Source organism: Leptidea sinapis, chromosome 18 (genome assembly GCF_905404315.1).
Source record: "Leptidea sinapis chromosome 18, ilLepSina1.1, whole genome shotgun sequence".
Lineage (NCBI taxonomy): Eukaryota > Metazoa > Arthropoda > Insecta > Lepidoptera > Pieridae > Leptidea > Leptidea sinapis.
Window position 1 is genome coordinate 9553893 of NC_066282.1, and position 21976 is coordinate 9575868.

The following is a 21976-nucleotide window of genomic DNA, read 5'->3' on the forward strand; positions in this document are numbered from 1 at the left end:
CAACAATGTAAGATGAATGTAAACGACATAGAAATGTCAAGTGACGAACATTGTATAATTCCGACAAACACATACAATGCTAGCTATGTACACAAATATGTGCTTTATGCGAGATCATATCGAAGACTCGAACTGGAGTAGGCTTATCGACGGAAATCTATTGGATATCTAGAATGTTCTATGATTCTAATCTTGTTGGAGTATTCGCTTTGAATATCACTTTTCGCTTTTTATTTGAAGAGCTCGTGTTTGAATAAAAAATTAATGAAACATCATCAAATCTGCAGCTTTTAAAATAGTTATAGATAGATAATTTTAATTATATTAGAGTATTTCGGCGGTGGCACAGTGGTAGAAAGAATCGTTAAGCCTGACTGCGGTGCTTTCGGTTCGATTCTCGCCCGCCACGTACCAATTTATTTCCGGTTTTCAAATTCATATGTTTATTCCAACTTTAAAACATAGGTAACGGTTTTGTGATTTTTTTAAATCAAAATAAGGGACGAGATGAGCAGGACGTTCAACTGATGGTAATTGATACGCCCTGCCCATTACAATACAGTGCCACTCGAATTCTCGAAAAACCTTAAATTTCTAAGCGGCTCTACAATTGCGCTCGTCACCTTGAGACATAAGATGTTAAGTCTCATATGCTCAGTAATTTCACTAGCTACGGCGCCCTTCTGACCGAAACACAGTAATGTCTACACATTACTGCTTCACGAGAGAAATAGGCGCCGTTGTGGTACCCATAATCTAGCCGGAAGTGCAAAGTAGCCTGCCACTGGTAATCTGGAGTTAAAAGAGTGTGGGTCGCGGTGATCACATGCCATCAGATAACTCGTGTGGAGGTTCGTTTATCCTCCTTTTCCATAAAAATTGAGTAGCATGTCTATTTCTAGCCAAACAGCGTTCCATTTATAATAAATGACCGGAATTAATAGAATGGAAGAGAAAATTAAAATATAAACTACAATGTTTTCATGTTTATGAAAACTTTTATTAGACTGAGAATCTATGCAGGATTATTATTAAATAATAAAATGACAATGTTAAATTTCATGTTCCTGTAGCTCCTGCTTCATTTATAACGTTATAAATGGAACAGGAGTGCCAGTAATCCCTCATGTGTCATGGTAGCTGTGAGATAAAGGTTCAGCCATTGCTTTCAAGATTCACAGTAAATATTATGAAAGGGGTGCGACGCGAAGTTAGCTACTAATGTTTTCGTTGCTGCGGCGACGTACCGCGCACCGATGTGAAGTTGTTTCTGCGGGTCACAGACAGGCGCATTTCCATCCAAACTGGCAGCCCTAAACCGACCAAGGCCGCAACAAGCACGTCACAACGGCCTCTCTGTGACAACTCGGTCGCGACTATACAAACCAGTTTATACGTGTTTTCATACCCGATTTCTATCAGTGACCAGACTTAAATATATTTTCTTTTGTGTAGACCTTGTTGCAAATTTAGTTTTGGTGAAAACAAACACCGCAAGTGTTATTCGCGCAGGCGTGTATCGTAGATATGACGACAGCGGCCATCTTGCTCGAAGACGCACTTTCGCCTCGCCCTACATGAAGGATTTGATCCGTTCCTTCATAGTTTTACACAAACAAGGGGACATGGCGCTCGGGGCGGAGTGGAGTGAGTGCTATTGAGTCCGCCGCCCTCGCGCTATCGATCCGCGAGAGCGCCATGGCGAACTGAATGCGGACATCGCGATCGCGTTGTATAGACTACACACAAACAGGATTACTATATTGTGAAAGTGTTAAGGAGTTGATTAGGTATGTAAGGCATCGTAGGAGGCAGTGGAGGCGCGCGGGCGGCGGGGGACGGTTGACCGCGCGCCATGGGCGAGGAGTACGCGCGCTCTCCGTGCGAACGTTTCCCGACGGTGGGCGCTTTCAGCGTGGCTCCGCCGGAACGCCTGAGTCCACCGCCGCCCGCTCCGCTTCCCGACCGGTTCTCGGCGTCGCCGCGGCGGGTGCGCCGGAGTGTAGAAGCAGAGAGAGCCAGGAGGCCGCGCTATGTCCCGCCGGCGGCTCACGTTCCGGTCGAGAGATACGTTCCTCGGCCGCCGGCGCCCGTGAGGCCTCCCCCGCCTGTGTACTGCGGGCTGGCCTGTCGCCTGCCTCCTCCCGGGCCCCGCAAGTGCTGCGGCCCCGCGTGTCGCGAGGACATCGGGGGTTCCCCGCCCCCGACCCGCTACGTGGACTACGTGGGGGCCGCTGCAGCCAGGCGCCTGGCTTGCACACCGCCCCCACCTCCACCGCCAGCTCTTCAACTCTGTGATCCCCAGGAACCTCCATGTTGTGCTCAAGCTCGCAGAAGAAATCAACAAACACACGACTGGTAAGTACAATAGCTATTTTATTACATGTGGATCGAAGTAACCCATAACATCCAAGTAGTAATCTCTTTCAAAACTGTGGGCAGAATTGTTAAATGCCTCACTTAATCCTTAGCGTAATAATAGCACAAACACAGTATATTTGAAACGTGTCTGTATTTACAACATCAATTTCTAGTTTATCAATGAGTAAGTTATTTGTTTACAATAGACAAATGAAGCAGACATTGTAACAAACAATACCGTATACTGAACATGCCATTATTTACCTTTACGGTCGACTGAAAGTTTTTCCACACGCGAGCACTTCACACAGAGTTCTTCAAATGTAATTTGCAATAAATCAAACTCGTTCATTTAACAAAGTGGCTGTACCTACACAGCTGCCATAAAAATAAATTGAATGTAGGTATGAAAGGGTTCAGTACACGTAACTGACATACGTTCTAATTGGCCAATATTTTATAGGTCGCATTGATTTCGTATGATTAATGAGTACAACTTAACTAAGGGGTACCATATTTTATTATACCGTTTATGTCAAAGTTTCAGGAAATTAAACAAATTGATTATTGATATACTAAATTGTCAGTGTCATTTCTTTAATTGACCTAATAATAATAATATATTTTATAACTTTTTTAGCCCCCGTCGCAAAAAAGGGGAGTTATATGTTTGACGTGACATGTTTTTATTTGTTTGAAAATTGCTTTGATTGAGTTAGTGTATTTTTTATTTATCAGTTCATATTCGCTTATTCTTCTCTTTTGTAACTGATCTATAAAATTTAAGGACAATGTATATAAGTTTTAGTTATAAAAGATAAACAATGTATATTATGCTTATCTTAATATATATATATAAATTACGTGACACGTTGTTTGTCCGCGATGGACTCCTAAACTAATGAACGGATTTAAATGGGGATTACTTCATTGATATATTACCTATATAGGTTTTATTCCGATTAACCCATAATTATTTTTATTTTCAATATTTGTTTTGTATGGACATATTTTCTATGAAAGAATTTAGTGACGCACGGTTTGACAGTTCCACTGTGAAACAGTTTCATTATAACAACGGGGAGAATTTTTTACAAAATAATTCTTGGTGTTTTGAAATATTGTTGGCAAATTCCTATAAAACTTAAAATTCGTATTGTAAATAGAGATGTAGACCCAATTACAGACAAACACAGCTTCGGATGGATACGGATTTAATATTATGGAAGAATATGGTAGGAGTAGTTCTTTTATACACGCTATTTTTATTATATAATACTAGCTGACCCAGCAAACGTTGTATTGCCGATATTAAAATCGCGATACAAAACTGTTGATCATAGATGGGTGAAAATTTGAAGTTGTATGTATTTTTAAATGCTGACTCATAATCAAACAAATTTAAAAAAAATGTCAAAAAAATAAAAAATAAAATTTGGCGTGGACCACCCTTAAGATTTAGGTGGATGAAAAATAGATGTTGTCCGATTCTCAGACCTACCCAATATGTACTCAAAAATTCATGAGAATCGGTCAAGCCGTTTCCAAGGAGTTCAACTACAGACACCGCAACATGAGAATTTTATATATTAGATTTATATTAATGTTCTGTGTAAGTTATTACTAATTGTGAGAATATCAGCTTTAAATATTTACTGTAATTAAAAATAAGATAGGTATCTAAATTTTATACGTTTAAAAAGTGTCGTGGGTCAATTGTGCCTCCTACATATCCTCATATGCACTTTCTATCAATTCCCACAGTCTTTTAGGTGTATAATTCGTGAATTTTTTGATTCAAGTCTCTGGAAGTACCACAGAATGAAAGCTCCTTACTTACCTTGATCTTCAGTTACGTACCTCATTTTTTTATGCTTATGTGCCCTGGACAATGTGTGTTAATGTATGGAAGTGAGAGTTGGGTATGGCAGAAGAAGCATAAAAGCAGAATTAACGCAGTTGAGATGCGATCACTGCGTAGTATGTGTGGGGTAAGACTGACTGATAGAATTCCGAATGCGGTAATACGAGCGCGCTGTGGTTTGAAAGAGGATGTTGTGACAAGGACTGAAAAAAGAATGCTGAAATGGATTGGACACGTGGAGCGAATGAGTGAAGAAAGAATGACGCATCAAATATATCGCGGGAGACTTCGTAGAACATCCGTCGACCTTGGGTCGCTGAAATTGGGGACGTTTTGAGAAAAGGAGAGGTCCGACGCACCGCAACAGGCGAGGTTGTATGAAAAGAGTAATGAATGTAGAGGAAGCGCGTGAGGTTTGTAAGGATAGAAGCAAATGGCATTCTATTGTCTCTGCCTACCCCTAAGGGAACAAGGCGTGAGTGTATGTGTGTGTGCCCTGGACCTACAGATAGAGTAACACCTTATTACGCTAAAAAAGATTGCTTAGTTTCACTCTGAATTTTAACATTAACTGTACGGTTATTGTGTTGGATATTAATTTCTTAAGTAATGCTGGGTTCTGTACCATTACTTCAATGTTTCTTGTCAGGTTCTATTAATTTTTTCCATCCCCTTGAAAACGATCTGGAACGGTCTTGAAACGTCGGGTTAACTAAAATAAAAATGTAACTTTTACGCAATTCTTCTTCCCTGGCTGTTGCTTCTCTGGCACATGTGTTGAGGGGAGTATTGGTTAGGGCTTTGATCTGGTCTGTCCAGCGCATAGGGGAGCGTCCTCTTGACCTACTGCCGTTGACCCTTCCCTGAACAACAAGTCTCTCTATGGCATGCTCTCCACGTCGCGTGATATGTCCGAAGTATCTGAGGATACGGGTTCTGACTATAGATGAAAGCCTTTCTTTCACCTTGAGCTCTTCAAGTATCGAGACGATTGTGCGGCATTGTTTCCAAGATACTCGTAGCATTCGTCTCCAACACCACATTTCTATTGCGGTCAATCGTTTGTCTCTCTCGTTCTTTGACTGTCCGTTTTACGCAATAATCTCATGTAAAAACACAGTTACAATTACACGTGTTTTAATCCTTTAAAAGTGTTTTACTTAAAAGTTCTATTAAGTTCATTTGGAAGTACCTGTCAATTGCATGTAGCTCAGCCGGAAGTATTAATAAATGATTTAAAAAATTTGAAGATTAGTGGCCATTTTGCCTCGGAAAAGACTGAATATATGTCATGATTATTTGACAGATACCAGATAAGGAATTCTTAAAAATAACAAATTATCAGCTGTCTGCCTGTTTGTACCTACTACGAATATTCTAAGTAGATGGATCGATTTTAAATGGGACTTTGCTGCCAGTTAGCTAATGTTATATGGAGAAATTTAGCTATTATTAATTTTTATTACGAAAACAAAGGACGAGACGAGCAGGACGTTCAGTCGATGGTAATTGGATACGCCCTGCTCATTACAATGCAGTGGTCAGGATTCTTGAAAAACTGAACCTTAAATTCTGAACGACACTACAATTGCGCTCGTCACCTTGAGACGTTAAGATGTTAAGTCTAATTGCCCAGCAATTTCACTAGCTACGGTGCCCTTCAGACCGGAACGCTATTAATTAATGCTTACACATTACTGCTTCATGACAGAAATAGGCGACGTTGTGATACCCATAATCTAGCAGGCATCCTGTGCAAAGGTGCCAATCGTATACTTTGACAAATAAGTTTGGGTTCTTCACAATAAGGTAAAACCACTGAATTTGTGAAGAAAAATACGTTACTATGCAAGTAAAGTCGCACACGGTCACTAGTATTAAATATTATATCAATTTATTAATAGTATACAGGTAAGGAATTGATTAGAATAATTTAGGTCAAAAACTAGTTGCTGTATGAAGTTCAAAGACGGCAATCAAATGTGAAACGATTTCTTATCAGATATCTCATACAGCGATAACGAGCCGTGCCGAATGCAATGCTCTTCGCATAAACAAGATTTCGTGTAAAATATCTAGTGATGTGATAGCAATAGTGATGTGCTGTTTGTTTTGTTAATTATAATATAAAAAATGGACACGGATGCTAAAATGTAAGTGAAAATCATTCATTTGTTATTTATCGCTGTAAAACTTCAGAAATTGTAAACCCTGTAGATATTCTACAAAGGAGTACGTGATTTTAAACGTAGAGGTTATTGAAGGTTTTGTTACCAGTACAAAATTTAAAGCGGCAAATGCGTAACTTGAATTTATTCTATTCTATTCTTCCTACTGCTTACCTTAGCTAATGTCACGATAAAGTAGACCACCAAGCTTAGAGAATTTGTTTTATAATTGTAATGGTAGTGATCAACTTCAACTTCAAATTAAAATATTTTTATTCAAAATAGGATGTGACATCACTTATTGAAAGTCAAAAACTACAACCCATTCCAAAAAGAATGCCTCAGATGTAATAAGTAATATTGTACAATTAATAGCCTTATTATTTAATAGCCTGAGGGCGGCTCCATTCCCAATCTGTCGAATCATTAAGAAAGTTATTTATGTTATAGTAACCTGTACCACACAAACTTTTTTAAATAATTCTTTTGTGTATCGTAATACTTTTGTTTTGAATATTTTCTGAGATCTTGTTGTAAAAGCATATATACATCGCCCAACACAAGACTTACTAACTCGACTAAGCCGACTAGCAGGCATAACAAGTTTATGTTTGTTCCTCGTTAACATTATGATGTCACAATTTCTAGAAAACTCCTCAATGTGCTTATAAATATATAAAACATTATCAACAACAAGCAACAGTCAAAATATTTATTTCTTTCAATGTTTCTCTTAATGATTCTTTAGGACCTAGGTTATAAATTGCGAATAGATCGGTGCTAAAGATTAAAACAAGTTTTATTTTCTTATTTTACACCTGAAACAAATATACATGCTGTTAGACTATAAAGGATACACACAAATATAATTACTTAAATGATTAAATATTAGTACTTAGTGATATTTACATCTTAATCTTATTTTTTCAAATATATTTACAAATTGAATGAAAACTAGGGAGAGGAGCGCTTTGAAGGAGTTTTGGCGGGGAACTTCAGGAGTTATAAAATTGTACAAAGAAGAAGAGATTGACGTTGTTTGACAGCTAACAGATTTATTAATTGATGTGTCAACCAATGAAAAACACCATATAAGAGTTTTTGTTGCACCGATCACTACTTTTAAATTAGAAAACACAAGTAGGTACTCTTAGCTTGGTGGTATACTTTAACGTGACATTGGCTAAATTGTTGTGTATCTTCCATACAAGCCAAAGCAGGAAGCATAGAATAGAATAAGAAAAATCAATAGTTTTCTTGTTTTTTACAAAGAGGATGTAAATACTACGTAATAAGAGGGGGGATTGCCTAAGTAAAAATTGAAATTAAGTTTAGTATGGAACGTGCAGTGGCAATATCAAAATATAAGTTTGAAATAGTAGTCATTACAGTACGTTGATTGAAAGCAAACAATTGCATAAAACGTAGTTAGATTTCGGCTATCTCCATTGTTTACAAGATTATAGTTGTCATCTGTCAATCTATCAATGACTGCACGTTTCATACAATCGAGTGAATCGCTTTTTTCTTAGAGAGTTGCGCTAGGGTGGTTTTTTTATTCTTGTAGACATTATTTTATAGACGCATTTAAATTCAATCAAAAAGCTATTATTCTACTCGATTTTAAATTACTTTCAATTGAATAAAATATTAAATTATCAATTAAACCACTGAACCATACGATTGTGACAATGAATTATTTCTATGGTTAGAGACTTGAGGGCTGTAGCTATGTCATGGTGAAAATAGCAGAGGCTTCTTCAATGAAATTCAAACACAAAGTTAAATATTATTATTGTAGGGCTAACCGATGAATCTTTGATCCGGATCATCCTCATCATATACACTGTCATCCAAATGAAACATGGAAGTGAGATTGTGATGAGGGAGAGAGATTGTAAGATTCAGAATTAAGGTTTGACTCACATATTAAATGAAAATATATTTTTTACACGACGGTATAGAATACTTGACAAATTACCAGTGGGAGGTTCCCTTGCACAAGATGCCGGCTAGATTATGGGTACCACAACGGCGCCTATTTCTGCCGTGAAGCATATAATGTGTAAGCATTGTAGTTTTTCGGTTTCAAAGGCACCGTAGCTAGTAAAATTACAGCGCAAATGAGACTTAATATCTTATGTATCATGTCTCTGACGAGCGTAACTGTACTGCCGCTCAGAATTTTTGGAGTTTTTCAAGAATCCTGAGCGGCACTGCATTGTAATGGGCAGGGCGTATCAATTACTATCAGCTGAACGTCCGGCTCGTCTCGGCCCTTAGTTTTATTAAAAAAAATATAAAAATCAGTGCAAGTTTTTACTCACACATTAATTTTAAATTGTAGTGGAAATTTCGCGGAAGTAGTAAAGTATATGTGTTTAAAATTGTTACTTACTGCAAAGTTATGTACCATACAGTTTTCTTTTAAAGTCATACTTATTCATCATGTCGATACAACGTTCTTTATGTCTATTATTATATAGATTATCTATACCCATGCTTTAAATACTCTATTAAAGTTTCTGAAACAGTTAGCTTATTACCAACATTAAAACATCCAATAATCACCCAAACGGATGATGTAATATTGTACTGAATTTCATAACAACACTCCTTTGTTTTTTTTTCGATCACTTCATGCGCATAGAGTTTCAACAGACAGACGCATTCTTATTGCTTGATGCGTGGTATCTGTATAAATTAAAAATAGAGTGTAATTGAGTAGAACATTTTCGTTTACGTGCGTTCCTCACTACCAGAACATCGCACGCCGTAAAAAAGAAGTGGGTTATTCGAATCCTCGCCATTTTTCTTCGATATTTATATTGTTCTGTTTACAAAAAATGAGCGATTCAAGTTATAACATACATTGCTATGCAGACGACAGCACTGGTGATGCCATATACACGGGCCATGCAGGTCTCTCTCGGGAAAACGTCAAACAGTGCCGGAAGAAACTTGTGTCTTCTATCGACGCATTCTCGAGAAGGTCGCGGAATGGGGTAAATTGAACCTTGTCCAATTTAACCCCCAAAAGACTCAAGTTTGTGCGTTTACCACTAAAAAATCCCCATTTGTCGTATCACCGCTCTTCGATAACACTTCCCTTAAAGCCTCGCCTAGTATCGGAGTACTGGGTCTCGAAATCTCGAGCGATTGCCAATTCCGTGGCCATCTGGAGAGCCAAATTGGCTTCGAAGAAGCTGGGCGTCATTAATAGAGCACGGCAATACTTCAAGCCGGCCCATATTCTAGCGCTCTACAAAGCGCAGGTCCGGCCACACATGGAGTATTGCTGTCATCTCTGGTCTGGCGCACCCCAGCATCAGCTCGATCCATTTGACCGCGTGCAACGCTGATTAACTCGAATTGTCGGGGACCCAGTGCTCTGTGAACGGCTGGATCACTTGGCGTTGCGTAGAGACGTCGCTTCATTGTGTGTCTTCTACCGCATTTATCACGGGGAGTGTTCCGAAGAGCTGTTCAACCTGATTCCTGCCGCCGAATTCCACCTTCGCACGATACGCCACAAATTAGGATATCATCCCCACCATCTGGATGTGTGGCGGTCCTCCACAGTGCGGATTTCAAGGAGCTTTCTTCAACGTACTACAAAGCTGTGGAATGAGCTTCCTTGTGCGGTGTTTCCGGGACGATACGACTTGGGTACCTTCAAAAAAAGCGCGTACACCTTCCTTAAAGGCCGGCAACGCTCTTGTGATTCCTCTGGTGTTGCAAGAGAATGTGGGCGGCGGTGATCACTTAACACCAGGTGACCCGTACGCTCGTTTGTCCTCCTATTCCATAATAATAATAATACTACTAGGACTGGCTGTTTTAGTGTTAATATTAAGCTAACTGTTTCCGAATCTTTGAGAGGATTCATATTCTGGGTGTAGATAAAGTCTTGTATGCAAGTGTTGTTAATATTTAATTGAGACGCAAACTGATCTGTCACAGACGATGACAATGCTCATAATGGACGCCTATCGGCCTGTAGTAGTGTGTGTGCGTGGGGCTATGTATTTACACGTTAATCGGCATGTTTTGGTGCTACACTGGTATGTAAGTTGACACGGAGTCCTTATTTTTTTACTAGTCTTTTTTACACACTTGTAGGTCAAGATACAATAGTTAACATAGTGCAAGTTAGTACTTAAATTTATCCATTTGTTTTAGTTTGTCATTTGTTTTTGTTTTGCTGCACAGTTGTGTAACGAAATTTGTCAGAATTGTGACAGTTTCCACAAATCATTGCCACATCATTTATCATTGAGTCGGTGAACTAGTTACAATGTAACAATATTTGTATAGATTCCCGAATGAAAAATTGATAATCTGTCACAGAGTAAGCAATAAATTAAAACAATAACTAACGAATTGTTTGAGTTACAAACGGGCTGGTTGCGTTGTCAATCTCACAGCTATACATTTGTTGTACATTTCAATTTGCGTGAGTCCAGCTCTATTTATATATTATGTTGTGAGTACTTTATTTCAACAAAATACAATAATAATTTGTATTAAATAAAACTGAGAAGTTCCCTACTATCGTACAAGGTACCTAATAACACTATGTACCTTATAAATACTTTTGTTACAGAAATATTTTTAATGTGTATCTTTTTTACATCACCTCAAATCTTTACGTCTATCTATCGCATGTTGCATTACATTCGGCCGCGGAGTAGGGGCAGTGAAGTTGAATCATTAATTTCAACAACTGCTTTCACACCTAACAAAGGTTTTTTATGAAATTTAAATTATTTTTTTGAGATACAGGCCCCTGACTGACAGTGAAATCGTAGTTTTCCATAATACCAATTCATGTTGCTTATGCTTTGGGTACGAAAGCCAAAAATACGTACCCTTTTTTCTTTTTTGAAAATGGACTGTACTATTGAAATTATTAACATTACAATGTCACTAAAACCAGGCCGTTAAATTGTAAGAAATAACTATATTGACAATCTACCGTTTCATTATAATATCGCTAATGAAATAATAATATCACGGCTTTGATAATATACCTGCGAAATATACATCTGTGAAGTGATGTGAATGAGTTCCACATGATCTTAGTTCGATGACAAGTCATAAACAGTCAGCTCCGCTTGGAATTAACTACTTGATATTTTGAATATTAAACTAGCTATCCACTAGCTACACACACACTGAAAAAACAAAATTGGTTGCACACTATCTGGCTGTCAGGCTATCTATACTATAGTATACTCTAAGTGTAAGCATAGAATGATGTATAGTATTCGTCTATTGAAAAAGTCTTACGTTATAACTTAACCTTGATACTTTAACATGGGTTTGGCAGCTGTGGGATCTAACTCTATCAACAATTTACATCGTAACCTTTTCACTATTTAGGTCGCGCGTGGAATATTTTCTATATTTACATTTTCCAACGCCACATCTAGAGATTATTCCACTCGGAATACCCTTAACATTCGACATGAGAAACTTTTGATAAAAATATCTATGAAAAAGCTTTCGTTCTTGTGGCCCAAGTTTCCATCTTAAGCACGGGGCATTTAGTGTCCTATTTCGCTCGTTCGTTATTGGTAAGATACTTGGTGGAAAATTTGTGTATCGCTGGCAGATAAACTTTAATTTAATCAAGAAGTATGTTGTTTTTCTTCGTCTGGGAATTTCAATCATTTAGTGGAGGCTCGAATTATCAAAACGCTTCGTGTTATTTTGTATTGAAATGAATAAAATACAAAATACTTACTGATATGGGCTCCCAGTGTCTTTCTTATTTTTGTAATATTATTTTTACAAAGTTTTACTACGCAACCCGGTATTTTATAGGTTACTATAACATAAATTACTTTCTTAATGATACCACAGATTGGTAATGGAGCGACCGCCCTCAGGCTATTAAATAATAAGTTTAATTGTACAATATTACTTAGTAAACATATTTTTTTGATGAAAAAAAACCCGCTGAGTTTGTTGTGCCCGTTCTTCTCACGTCTAAGGTATTTGTTTTGGAATGGGTGGTGGTAGTTCTTGACTTCACAAGTGATGTCACATCCTATTTTGAAAAAAATATTTGAATTTCAATTTAGACATAGTTTCAATAAATAGCAAAGCATAACAGAACATGTGGCACGTCAACGTCACACATTGTTTGAGCGTAGTAGTAGGCGTAGTATTCGTTGCCGCGCTTAGCGACTACGCGTGCGGTATCTAGTTGGAGCGCAGCGGAGATCAATCCTTGATCTAAGTTCTATACGATTGTATATAGTAAGTCTATGCTAGGGACCGATAGCTATATTTTGTTATGTATTGACACTAGTGACAAAGTTAGCATGATAAGACCCGCGTCGTCAAGACATCCATCACAATTGAAATGAATTCAAGTTCAAAGTTTACTTATTCAGCAGTATCAATGTAACTTAAATTGTAAGCCTTAAACGTTTAATTTACTGTGGCTTCATTATCGCGCGACTCAGCTGTGAAGAAGCCACAAGCAACTCAGTGAGCAAAACTTTTTTGTGATAACATAATATTATAACAGAGACTCAATGTTCTATTTTATTCTATTCTTCCTACTGTGGCTTCTGTGAGAGACACACCACAAATTTGCCAGTATCCCTTAAAGTAGGCAGTAGACTACCAAGCTTTGAGTAAGTTTAATTAAGGCATAAAGGAATAAAAGGCATTTATTTTCTCAAAATTGATTCCTTTAGAATTCTTTTTGATGTCATTTCTAATATACTAGATACTACTACCGCTTCGGAAACAAATGGAAGAGAGAGAGAAGAAGTGGCGCAAGAAACTCTCCCAGCATTCTTTTTTTGCGCTCTTTTAAATAAAAATATACAATATTGTACTTTCATTGCTACTGCTATAAAATAATCATAATCTAGTCCCAGGCTGTCCGATCACTTAGATATTCAGCTGTGGAGTAATAGGTTTAACGACAGAGGCATTTTTTTTTATAAAACATTTAAATTTATTTATAGATAATGCCTGAACAGTGGCTGGGACTTTATTATAAAAGTGTAAACATTTACACTTAAAGCTCGTATCTTATGAAGCCTACTAGAATTAGTAAGCCTAAATTAAATTGGTTAAGAGCAATCAATTTCACTGCCAAGCAGCCTTATCATTAATGAAGTCTTCAACACTATTTTTTTATTAGATAAAACTATCTCCACTTCATATATGTTCCCCTGGTACCAGTTAGAAAAATGCATTGCCAGTACACGTATTACTTTTCTCTATTTATCCTCTGCAAGAGATATAAAGGTTGTAATCGTTATGTGTGAAGAAGCCACAAGAAACTCAGTGAGCAAAACTTTTTTGTGATCACATAATATTATGACAGACACTTAATATTCTATTCTGTCTACTGTGGCTTCTGTGAAAACACACCACAAATATGCTAGTACCACTAAAAGTAGACCACCTTTGAGTATGTGTTTCTTAAGTTTAACAGTGCTAAGATTAAACAAGGTTGTATTTTCTTATAATATGTGAAAACAAATAAAATACACGGTGTTAGGCTATAAAGGACATACACATCCATAAATGACGTCGCACTTTTCGAAGGACGAAGGGGGATGCAACCCAGCGAAACTCCTTAAAAAAAGCGATACACTCGATTGTATGAAACGTGCATCATCAAAAAGTTCTATGTAAAGCAAAATTGAACGAAATATTACATAACTCGATCTTAATTTATAAGGCTTATGTCGGTTTTAGGTCGTCGGTGAGTACCTACCAGCTCACTGTCCGATCTATGGGAGGGGGGCTAAATATTCCTGTAAAGTAGTGTGACGTAAATAATTGATGGCTAAAAATCAACATTTATACACGGACTAGTAAAAAAAGAAGGACTCCGCGCCGTGATATTAGCAAGTGAAGCACCTTTATGCTAGTGTGTGTGGTTACGGGGTATACCAGTTACACAATTTTTTCTCCCTTAAATATACTCATATATCCACAAATACTTTTATGGTATTGTTTTTACAGTTTTTCACAACGCACGACGGCATTTTTAAGATATTTTATTGCGATGCAAACTGATCTGTCACAGACGATGGCAAATCTCATAATGGCGGCCAATCGGCTTGTATTAGTGTAAGTGTGGGGATATGTATTTACACGTTTACCGGCTTGTTTTGGTGCCTCACTGTTATGTAAGGTGACACGGAGTCCTTATTTTTTTAATCGTCCGTGCATTTATAATGCATTTTTCTAATTGGTTCCAGGAACATATATGAAGTGGAGTTGGTTAAATCTAATAAAAATTGTAATAAAGACTTCATTAATGATAAGGCAGCTTGGCAGTAAAATTGATTGTTCTTAACCAATTATATTGATTTTTGGCCATCCATAATTTACGTCACACAACTTTGCATGAATTATTTAGCCCCCCTCCCATAGATCGGACAGTGAGCTGGTATGTATTCACCGACGACTTAAACCTACTTAAGCCTTATAAATTAAGATCAAGCATGTTAGCGTCATGAGCTTTTATTCAAAATAGGATTCAAAATCATTTATTGAACGTCAAAAACTACCACCCATTCAAAAAAGACTGCCTCAGACCTGAGAAAAATGGGCACAAGAAACTCAGTTTTTATTTATATAAATGGATTACAATGTGATATCATACAATAAACATATATAATTAAATAGCCTGAGGCTGTTCGCTTCATTCCCAAATTCCATATTTGCTACTGTACTCCATTTTGCAATATAAAATCTACAAAACATGGAAAAAAGAAACGGATTAGCAATAAAAGAATCCTTAAGTCAAGACCTGGCAAAGTAAGGTGTGTGATTTATTGCTGATTTTAGCTACGTAACTTGGACCAAAACAAGCGGATAAAGAAGATAAATGAATTACCTACATGCGCCCAAACAATAGTTGCCTTTCAGTGCCTCAAGGAGCTTTATGACTCTGTATAAAGTTGGTAACATTAAAACATTTTTTGTTATTGTATTTGTACAACAATTCAGCAGTAATTATTCAAGTGTATGTTCATCTTAATGTATTAAATTGAATAATAATTTATTGAATTAGCTTATGACTATCAAAGATTTTATCATCGCTTCGGAAAAGTTGAGCTTTAATGAAAATCTCGTTGCCACTATTTTGAATCTATATTTAGAGTTTTACCCCCTTATTCATAATGGTCTGCTAACTTTAAACAGGCGCTAAGGTGTGTTTTTTCTCATTATGACTTAGGTCAATAGAGAAGAAGACAGAGTGCGAATTAGCAATGCTTTGAGTTAGCAGACTATTATGAATAAGGGGGTTAGAATTTTACTCTAAAGCGAATGACCGTAGGTTATCGACAACGTCGCCAAAGTTACACATACTATTTTGTATTACAAATGCGACGATTTATGTATTATTTCCGACTTCATATTCGTCATTAAACTTTTGTAACTTAAATAATAATTTTATTTAATAAAATAAACTGTCAGAGGCGTCAGCCTAAATTTGTATCTAAATTTGCGTGTGCCGAGTATAATTTGCGTGAGACAAGTAAACTTTTTGCATTCAAACAACGGTTTCATTTACGAAAAAACTCATGCGTAATTTTAAAATGGGCAATTGGCTCTTTTTCATTCGCAACAGCAAGCGCCAAGAAGCTACTTTTCCCGTATGAGTAATACAAAAATTTAAAGCCGTTAAAGTGACAGGAAAAACCTAGTATTATCTAGAAGTTATTAATCGTAAGCGACGTACACAAGGGTGACTAATTACATCTTTATTTATTCTGCTTCAAACAATAAACTCCATTTAAAGTTGCAGAACACTTTAATCGCAGGTCAGTTCTACTCGACGTGATAAATTGAGTTGCCTGGACTGCAGATTATTCATTTGGTATTGAAGTATGGGTCTGTATTAAAGGCTCTCCAAGTTTGATTTAGCCAAAGGCTTTATTAATGTTGCGTTGTGTTCTAAATGTGCTTTGAGTTGCTCAGTAACGCCGGTACGGATAACAATATGAAATAGCTTTATAAGATTTCATTTGATGTTGTAGGTTTGTGTGTTATTTTGCTTTCTATAATATTGAAATAGTTTTTGTTAAGATTAATTAACATTTTTTTATCAAAATGAGGGACGAGACGAGCAGGACGCTCAGTTGATGGTAACTGATACGCCTTGCCCATTACAATGCAGTTCCACTCAGGATTCTTGAAAAACCCAAATATTCACAGAGGCTCTACAAATGCGCTCGTCACCTTGACACAAGATGTTAAGTCTCATTTGCCCTGTAATTTCACTAGCTACGGCGCCCTTTAGACCAAAACACAATAATTTTTACACATAGCTTCACGGCAGAAATAGGCGCCGTTGTGGTACCCATAATCTAGCCGTCATCCTGTGCAAAGGCGTATCTACCATATGCTGAATGTCCTGCTCTTCTCGTCCTTATTTTCATAAAATAAAAAAAAAAACAAAATAAATATTATTAAATGAGAGCCTCTTTACCTGGCAATGGTAGATTTTCTTTTAGACTGTGTACACATATGACTTATATGACATCGGGACAGTAATTTTTGTTAAACTAGAACCCTTTGTTTTCATGCTTTTAAATCAATCGTAACACGCTCCTGTTAGTCCATTGAAATGTTACAATTTAAGGACCGAATATTGCATTTTTTAGAGACGGAATTTTATTTTTGCGAAATGCGAAAGGTCAATAGAAGCTTATCCTTAAGTTTTTGGGGTCGTTGGTCGTTGTTCCCCGGAAAAAGGGGTGAAAACTCTTTTTTCACGATATCTCAGAAACTATGCGTCTTACAAAAAATTCGTAAAGTCATAATTCGTAGCAAATTATTTTGCCTACAAATAAGTTACTATAACTTTTTGCCCCAAATTAAAAATCAACGAAAAAAGCAAAAAAGTGAGAATTTTTTTAATAAAAATTTTCTTATTTGCTCTAACTTTACATGTAACGAAAAAATTGCCTCAGACCAATCTTGTAGATGATCTTTTGAGGAAAACTTTTCTCTGTATTTTTTTTATTTCATTCATTTAAAACGCTATTTTAGCGCTCCAAACCCGGTCAAAACGAAATGTTTAATTTTTTTTTAAATGCAAAGTTTTTGTAACATTTTAATAGACTGTGTTAGCAGTAAGTTATTGCTTAAATAGCGACTTAGCATATAAATTTATGTAGGTACCTACTATTAGCTGATATTTAACCCCTCACATATTCTATTACCCATACATCACTATAAAAACATAAATTAGGTATTTATGATTGAATTTATACATACGCAACAGAAAAACATTACGCATTCCATAAGTATACAGTTTGTATCAAATTATTTAATTCATCTAAATTACCACTGCATAGATATTTAAATACTATAATTTCATTACCACTGTTGATTGTTTTGTCATACCGTGCTTACTAGTATGAAATGATACATCTAAATCTATACTAATATATAAAGCTGCAGTGTTTGTTTGTTTGTTTGAACGCGCTATACTCTGGTACTACTGGTCCGATTTGAATGATTCTTTCAGTGTTGGGTAGTCGATTTATCGAGGAAGGCTATAGGCTATGTTTTTTTTTTCAAAATTAGGGATCCGTAATAAAATTGCTATTTTGTAACACAAGGTGTAAAATCGAAAACCTATTGACAACAGAACAAAATGATGTACAGGCTATAATATAGGCAATATTTTATTACTTATAAAACTATCGCGTGAATTATACTTTATATGGCAAAACAACGTTTGCCGGGTCAGCTAGTATAATTATAAAACTAATTAATTCTTTTACATTATTATTCATAGATCTGTAAAGATAAGTAGCTAATTTAATAGTTTTCTCTGTCTATATGTATAATAGTTTTGACCCAGATCCTGTGAGTTCTTATAATGCAGATGCGTTTCCACAAGCCTTGAAACTGCTTTAATTACGCTATTTAAAACAATAAAACAGTGAAAATAGATAAAAGTATGTCGCCATTTTGTTTTATGAAAAAAAAATGCAATTTTCAGTTTTTTTTTAAATTTTTGATTTAATATTTTTAAATTTTATCTCGATCGCTGGCACTCAGCCGTTCTAAACATCAAAACTGAATTCCCAGTGTTCATGCCTTGTTTTTACGGTTTGAGAAAACAAAATTTTTTGCTTGCGACACGATGATTTGCGAAAAAAACACCGACACGCCTCGTCACTCCCGGGAAAATAATAAACAATTTAATGGAAAATTGAAAAATAACTTGATTCTCGTACAAATTAATTTCTCGTATCTCGTATCGATTCTCAGATTGAAAAATAAGTTGTTAATATTTACATTATCTATACTGAGGAAATATATATTCCTATAATTATTTAAGATTGTTTTGCTTGGTTTTAATTTTATGGGAGATGTGCTAAGACAGTGGCCGAAACGTACATTTTTGGCTGCACAATCCTATATTTGTGAACAGTGGTTGGTTGCAAACAACACGAATGAAATAAAAAAGTTTATTATAAATGGAGTAATATTATTCAATTGACAATTAGATATTACACAAATAAAACTGAAAACAAAATTTTATCAACGATGCGGGACTCGAACCCTCGACCTCTCGCGTTCCGTGCGTGCGCTCTTTCCAACTGAGCGTTCGAGTGACGTATCGTATATACAATCTAGAATGCTTTGTTCAACTCTCAGGTTGTGGCTTCATCTACAGGATCTACTTTACAGTTGATAACCTGCTCAACCCCAATATAATATATGCAATCATATTAGGAAATTGACTTGAGATGTCGCTTTTGAAAATCTAAACAATTTGTTATGTTTTAAAGTGATAACCATCACTTCTGGGATCAATTACACAAATAAAACTGAAAACATATTATTTATTAATTAGATATTCTTAAAATTGTAAATTTTGAATTGCATAAAAAAATTAAATAAAAAGTCAACAATTTCTATGTAATTTGTAAGTAAGTAAACTTGCGAAATTCCCAATAAAATCGGTATATTAGAATCATCAATTTTTTTGAAATTGGCATTCTTGAATTTTGAAATTGAAATTAGATCGTTAATTTGATACATTTCACTACTTATAACACTTACAATTTGTTTATATGTGTAAATATAATATTGTTTCAACGGTAACGAGATTGTACAATAACTACACAATACTATTTTGAATATAATTTATTACAGAAATCGAATAGTATTGTTACGGAAAACTTTTGCAAGATTGATACTGTTGGTTATCAAAAAAATATTGCACTTTGATTTATATTCCGATGGAAAACGACGCGTTCGGAATGAAATGTGAAAAATGTATTTAGCAATCTCGTTCGCTAACTGGAGAACGATGACAGCCTACAAACGATGACTTAATTACTTTGGTGCAACCAATAACGTTCTATACATATGGACATATCATTCGCATTCTGATAACGGAACGGCAAAAGTGAAGTGAGTAACTTAAACACAATGTAAGCACACTTTTCTCCTTAGTCGAGTGTCGATTGGTGTGCAAAATGCGGAAGTAATTTAGTAAAACGAGTATTTTTTCATTAAATATGGTACAATATTATTGACAAGCCCCCAGACATGACCCGCTTGTCAGAATGGGACAATCGGGTTCTAAATTCAAAATACGCAGCTGAAACTGAAATAGTGTTTACATTGCTGCCTATTGACCAATAATATTTTAAACAACTGAGTAAACGCAGAAATGTATAGACACAGCTGTCGAAGGTTATTATGGTGTCATTTGTGGCATGTGCCATATTTCAGTTTTGATTTTGTATGAGGTGCATTGTCTATATGTATAGAACGTCATTGGGTGCAACGAAATAATATAGACACGAGACATATTGGCAACACTAAAGTGATGGAACTGTTCCTCTATGTTATTGTTCTCATATTTCTTTTTAAATTCCACTAGGTCTGTATTAATTATTCTTTACTATTGTTACACATTAGCTTGAAATTACTTATTTTGTTAAAGGTTCCTTTTTTAATGTTAAATATTTCGACCTAATATGTCCTGCACTGTAATTGTGTTGCTAATAAAGTCTATTTTTACTATATTATATATTCATAAAACAACCAATAAAAGTGTTTCACACAATTACAATGATACGTTGAAATGATGTAAAATAGATGGCGTTATTAAAATAATAAGAAACAATTATAGTTTAGTAAATCACTTTTTATTTTTTTTACGGAGGTCAAATAATGTTCCGTAATTACCGCATACTTTACATAACTCGAAAATATGTAAAGATTAGCTTATATCCATTTATTGCCACACCCTAGTATCAGCTCGATCCATTTGACCGCGTGCAACACAGAGCAGCTCAGATTGTCGGGAGCCAGTGCTCTGTGACCGGCCGGATCACTTGGCGTTGCGTAGAGACGTCGCTTCATTGTGTGTTTTCTACCGCATTTATCAAGGGGGGTGTATCGAAGAGCTGTTTCACCTGATTCCTGCCGCCGGATTCCACCTTCACACGACACGCCACAAATAAGAATAATATCATCCCCACCATCTGGATGTGTGGCGGTCCACAGTGCGGTTTTCAAGGAGTTTTCTTCCACGTACTACAAAGCTGTGGAATGAGCTTCCTTGTGCGGTGTAAAAGGGGCAATACGATATGTGACACTTAAAAAAAGCGCGAACACCTTCCTTAAACGCCAGCAACGCTCCTGTGATTCTGAATGAAATCATAGTAGAAATTACGCATTCGAAAAGTACGCTTCAAAGAAAATATAATTACGAATATTCAGTTAAATTCAGAACATCTGAAAGTCTGGCAGAGTTGCTCGCTCAAGTCCCAAAATAAGTTATTTAAAGTCTATATATAAATGTTTAGAAAGTTTGAAGTTGGTTCGCAGTAAATGCAAGCTAATTTAAAATCACTCAAGGGTGCCGGGTAGAGGTTATTATCAGTACAAATCACGATAGCATGTTTAGCGAAAGCGCTATCTTGGCCGGCGCCCAGACTAGTTGGCAAAGAAACACGCCTTATACGACCAGAAGCGCTGCCGTTCGCTCGAATATTATCTGACGAAAAAAGAATTGAATTGCTCATGATTTCATTTTGATATCTTCTTTGTGAATATACAAGTTGTGTTGTATTTGTAGTTGAAATGAAAAGATCATTACTTTTGTTATCACTAAAGTTGAGGTTATATCATGTCGAAGTGATGTGATAACCAAATTTTCTCTGGGTGTTACTTCTAGCATTATTCCACGACAGGGGAATGTCTGTTCTTGGCACCTGTGTATCCTAGTCCGGCGCGTAGACTACTGTGAACATCTGCAAATCTACGAATGTTCGTATAGGTTCCGTTGTCTAAATTTAGAGACTGATCATATCTTTGACCATATCCAAAGGATTAAAGCTTACGTGGAAGAGAAAATATTCACCGCTGAGACAGTGATTCTTGGTGATTTCATCGTCATTTTTGTGGTCTGTCACGAGTGTTTACATCGACAAAGCAAATCTCTGATGCACATGATCATACAAATTCATTGTTTTACATTCTGTTGGCCTCTCCTCTGATTTGCCGAATCATCTGTTCTGTGTTTGATTGTGATCTTGGTGACCACGCTGTTTTG

General features: G+C 36.3%; 2 protein-coding genes across 2 annotated transcripts in view; both read left to right on the forward strand.

The window, feature by feature from the left end:
• Positions 1–1855: 1855 nt before the first annotated feature.
• On the forward strand, positions 1856–2362 carry LOC126969609 (uncharacterized). The gene has a single exon (XM_050815156.1). It carries the CDS (start codon positions 1856–1858, stop codon positions 2360–2362), a length of 507 nt encoding a protein of 168 aa, XP_050671113.1.
• LOC126969542 (inactive rhomboid protein 1) overlaps positions 2221–21976 on the forward strand; it is a 201059-nt gene continuing 181303 nt past the window's right edge. The window contains exon 1 of the mRNA XM_050815036.1: positions 2221–2358. The gene's annotated coding sequence lies outside the window, so the exon portion shown is untranslated. The remainder of the gene's footprint in view (positions 2359–21976) is intronic.

What these genes read in the sequence shown, in the direction of transcription:
- LOC126969609 (XM_050815156.1), top strand. Translation starts at nt 1,856, where the DNA reads ATGGGCGAGGAGTACGCGCGCTCTCCGTGCGAACGTTTCCCGACGGTG.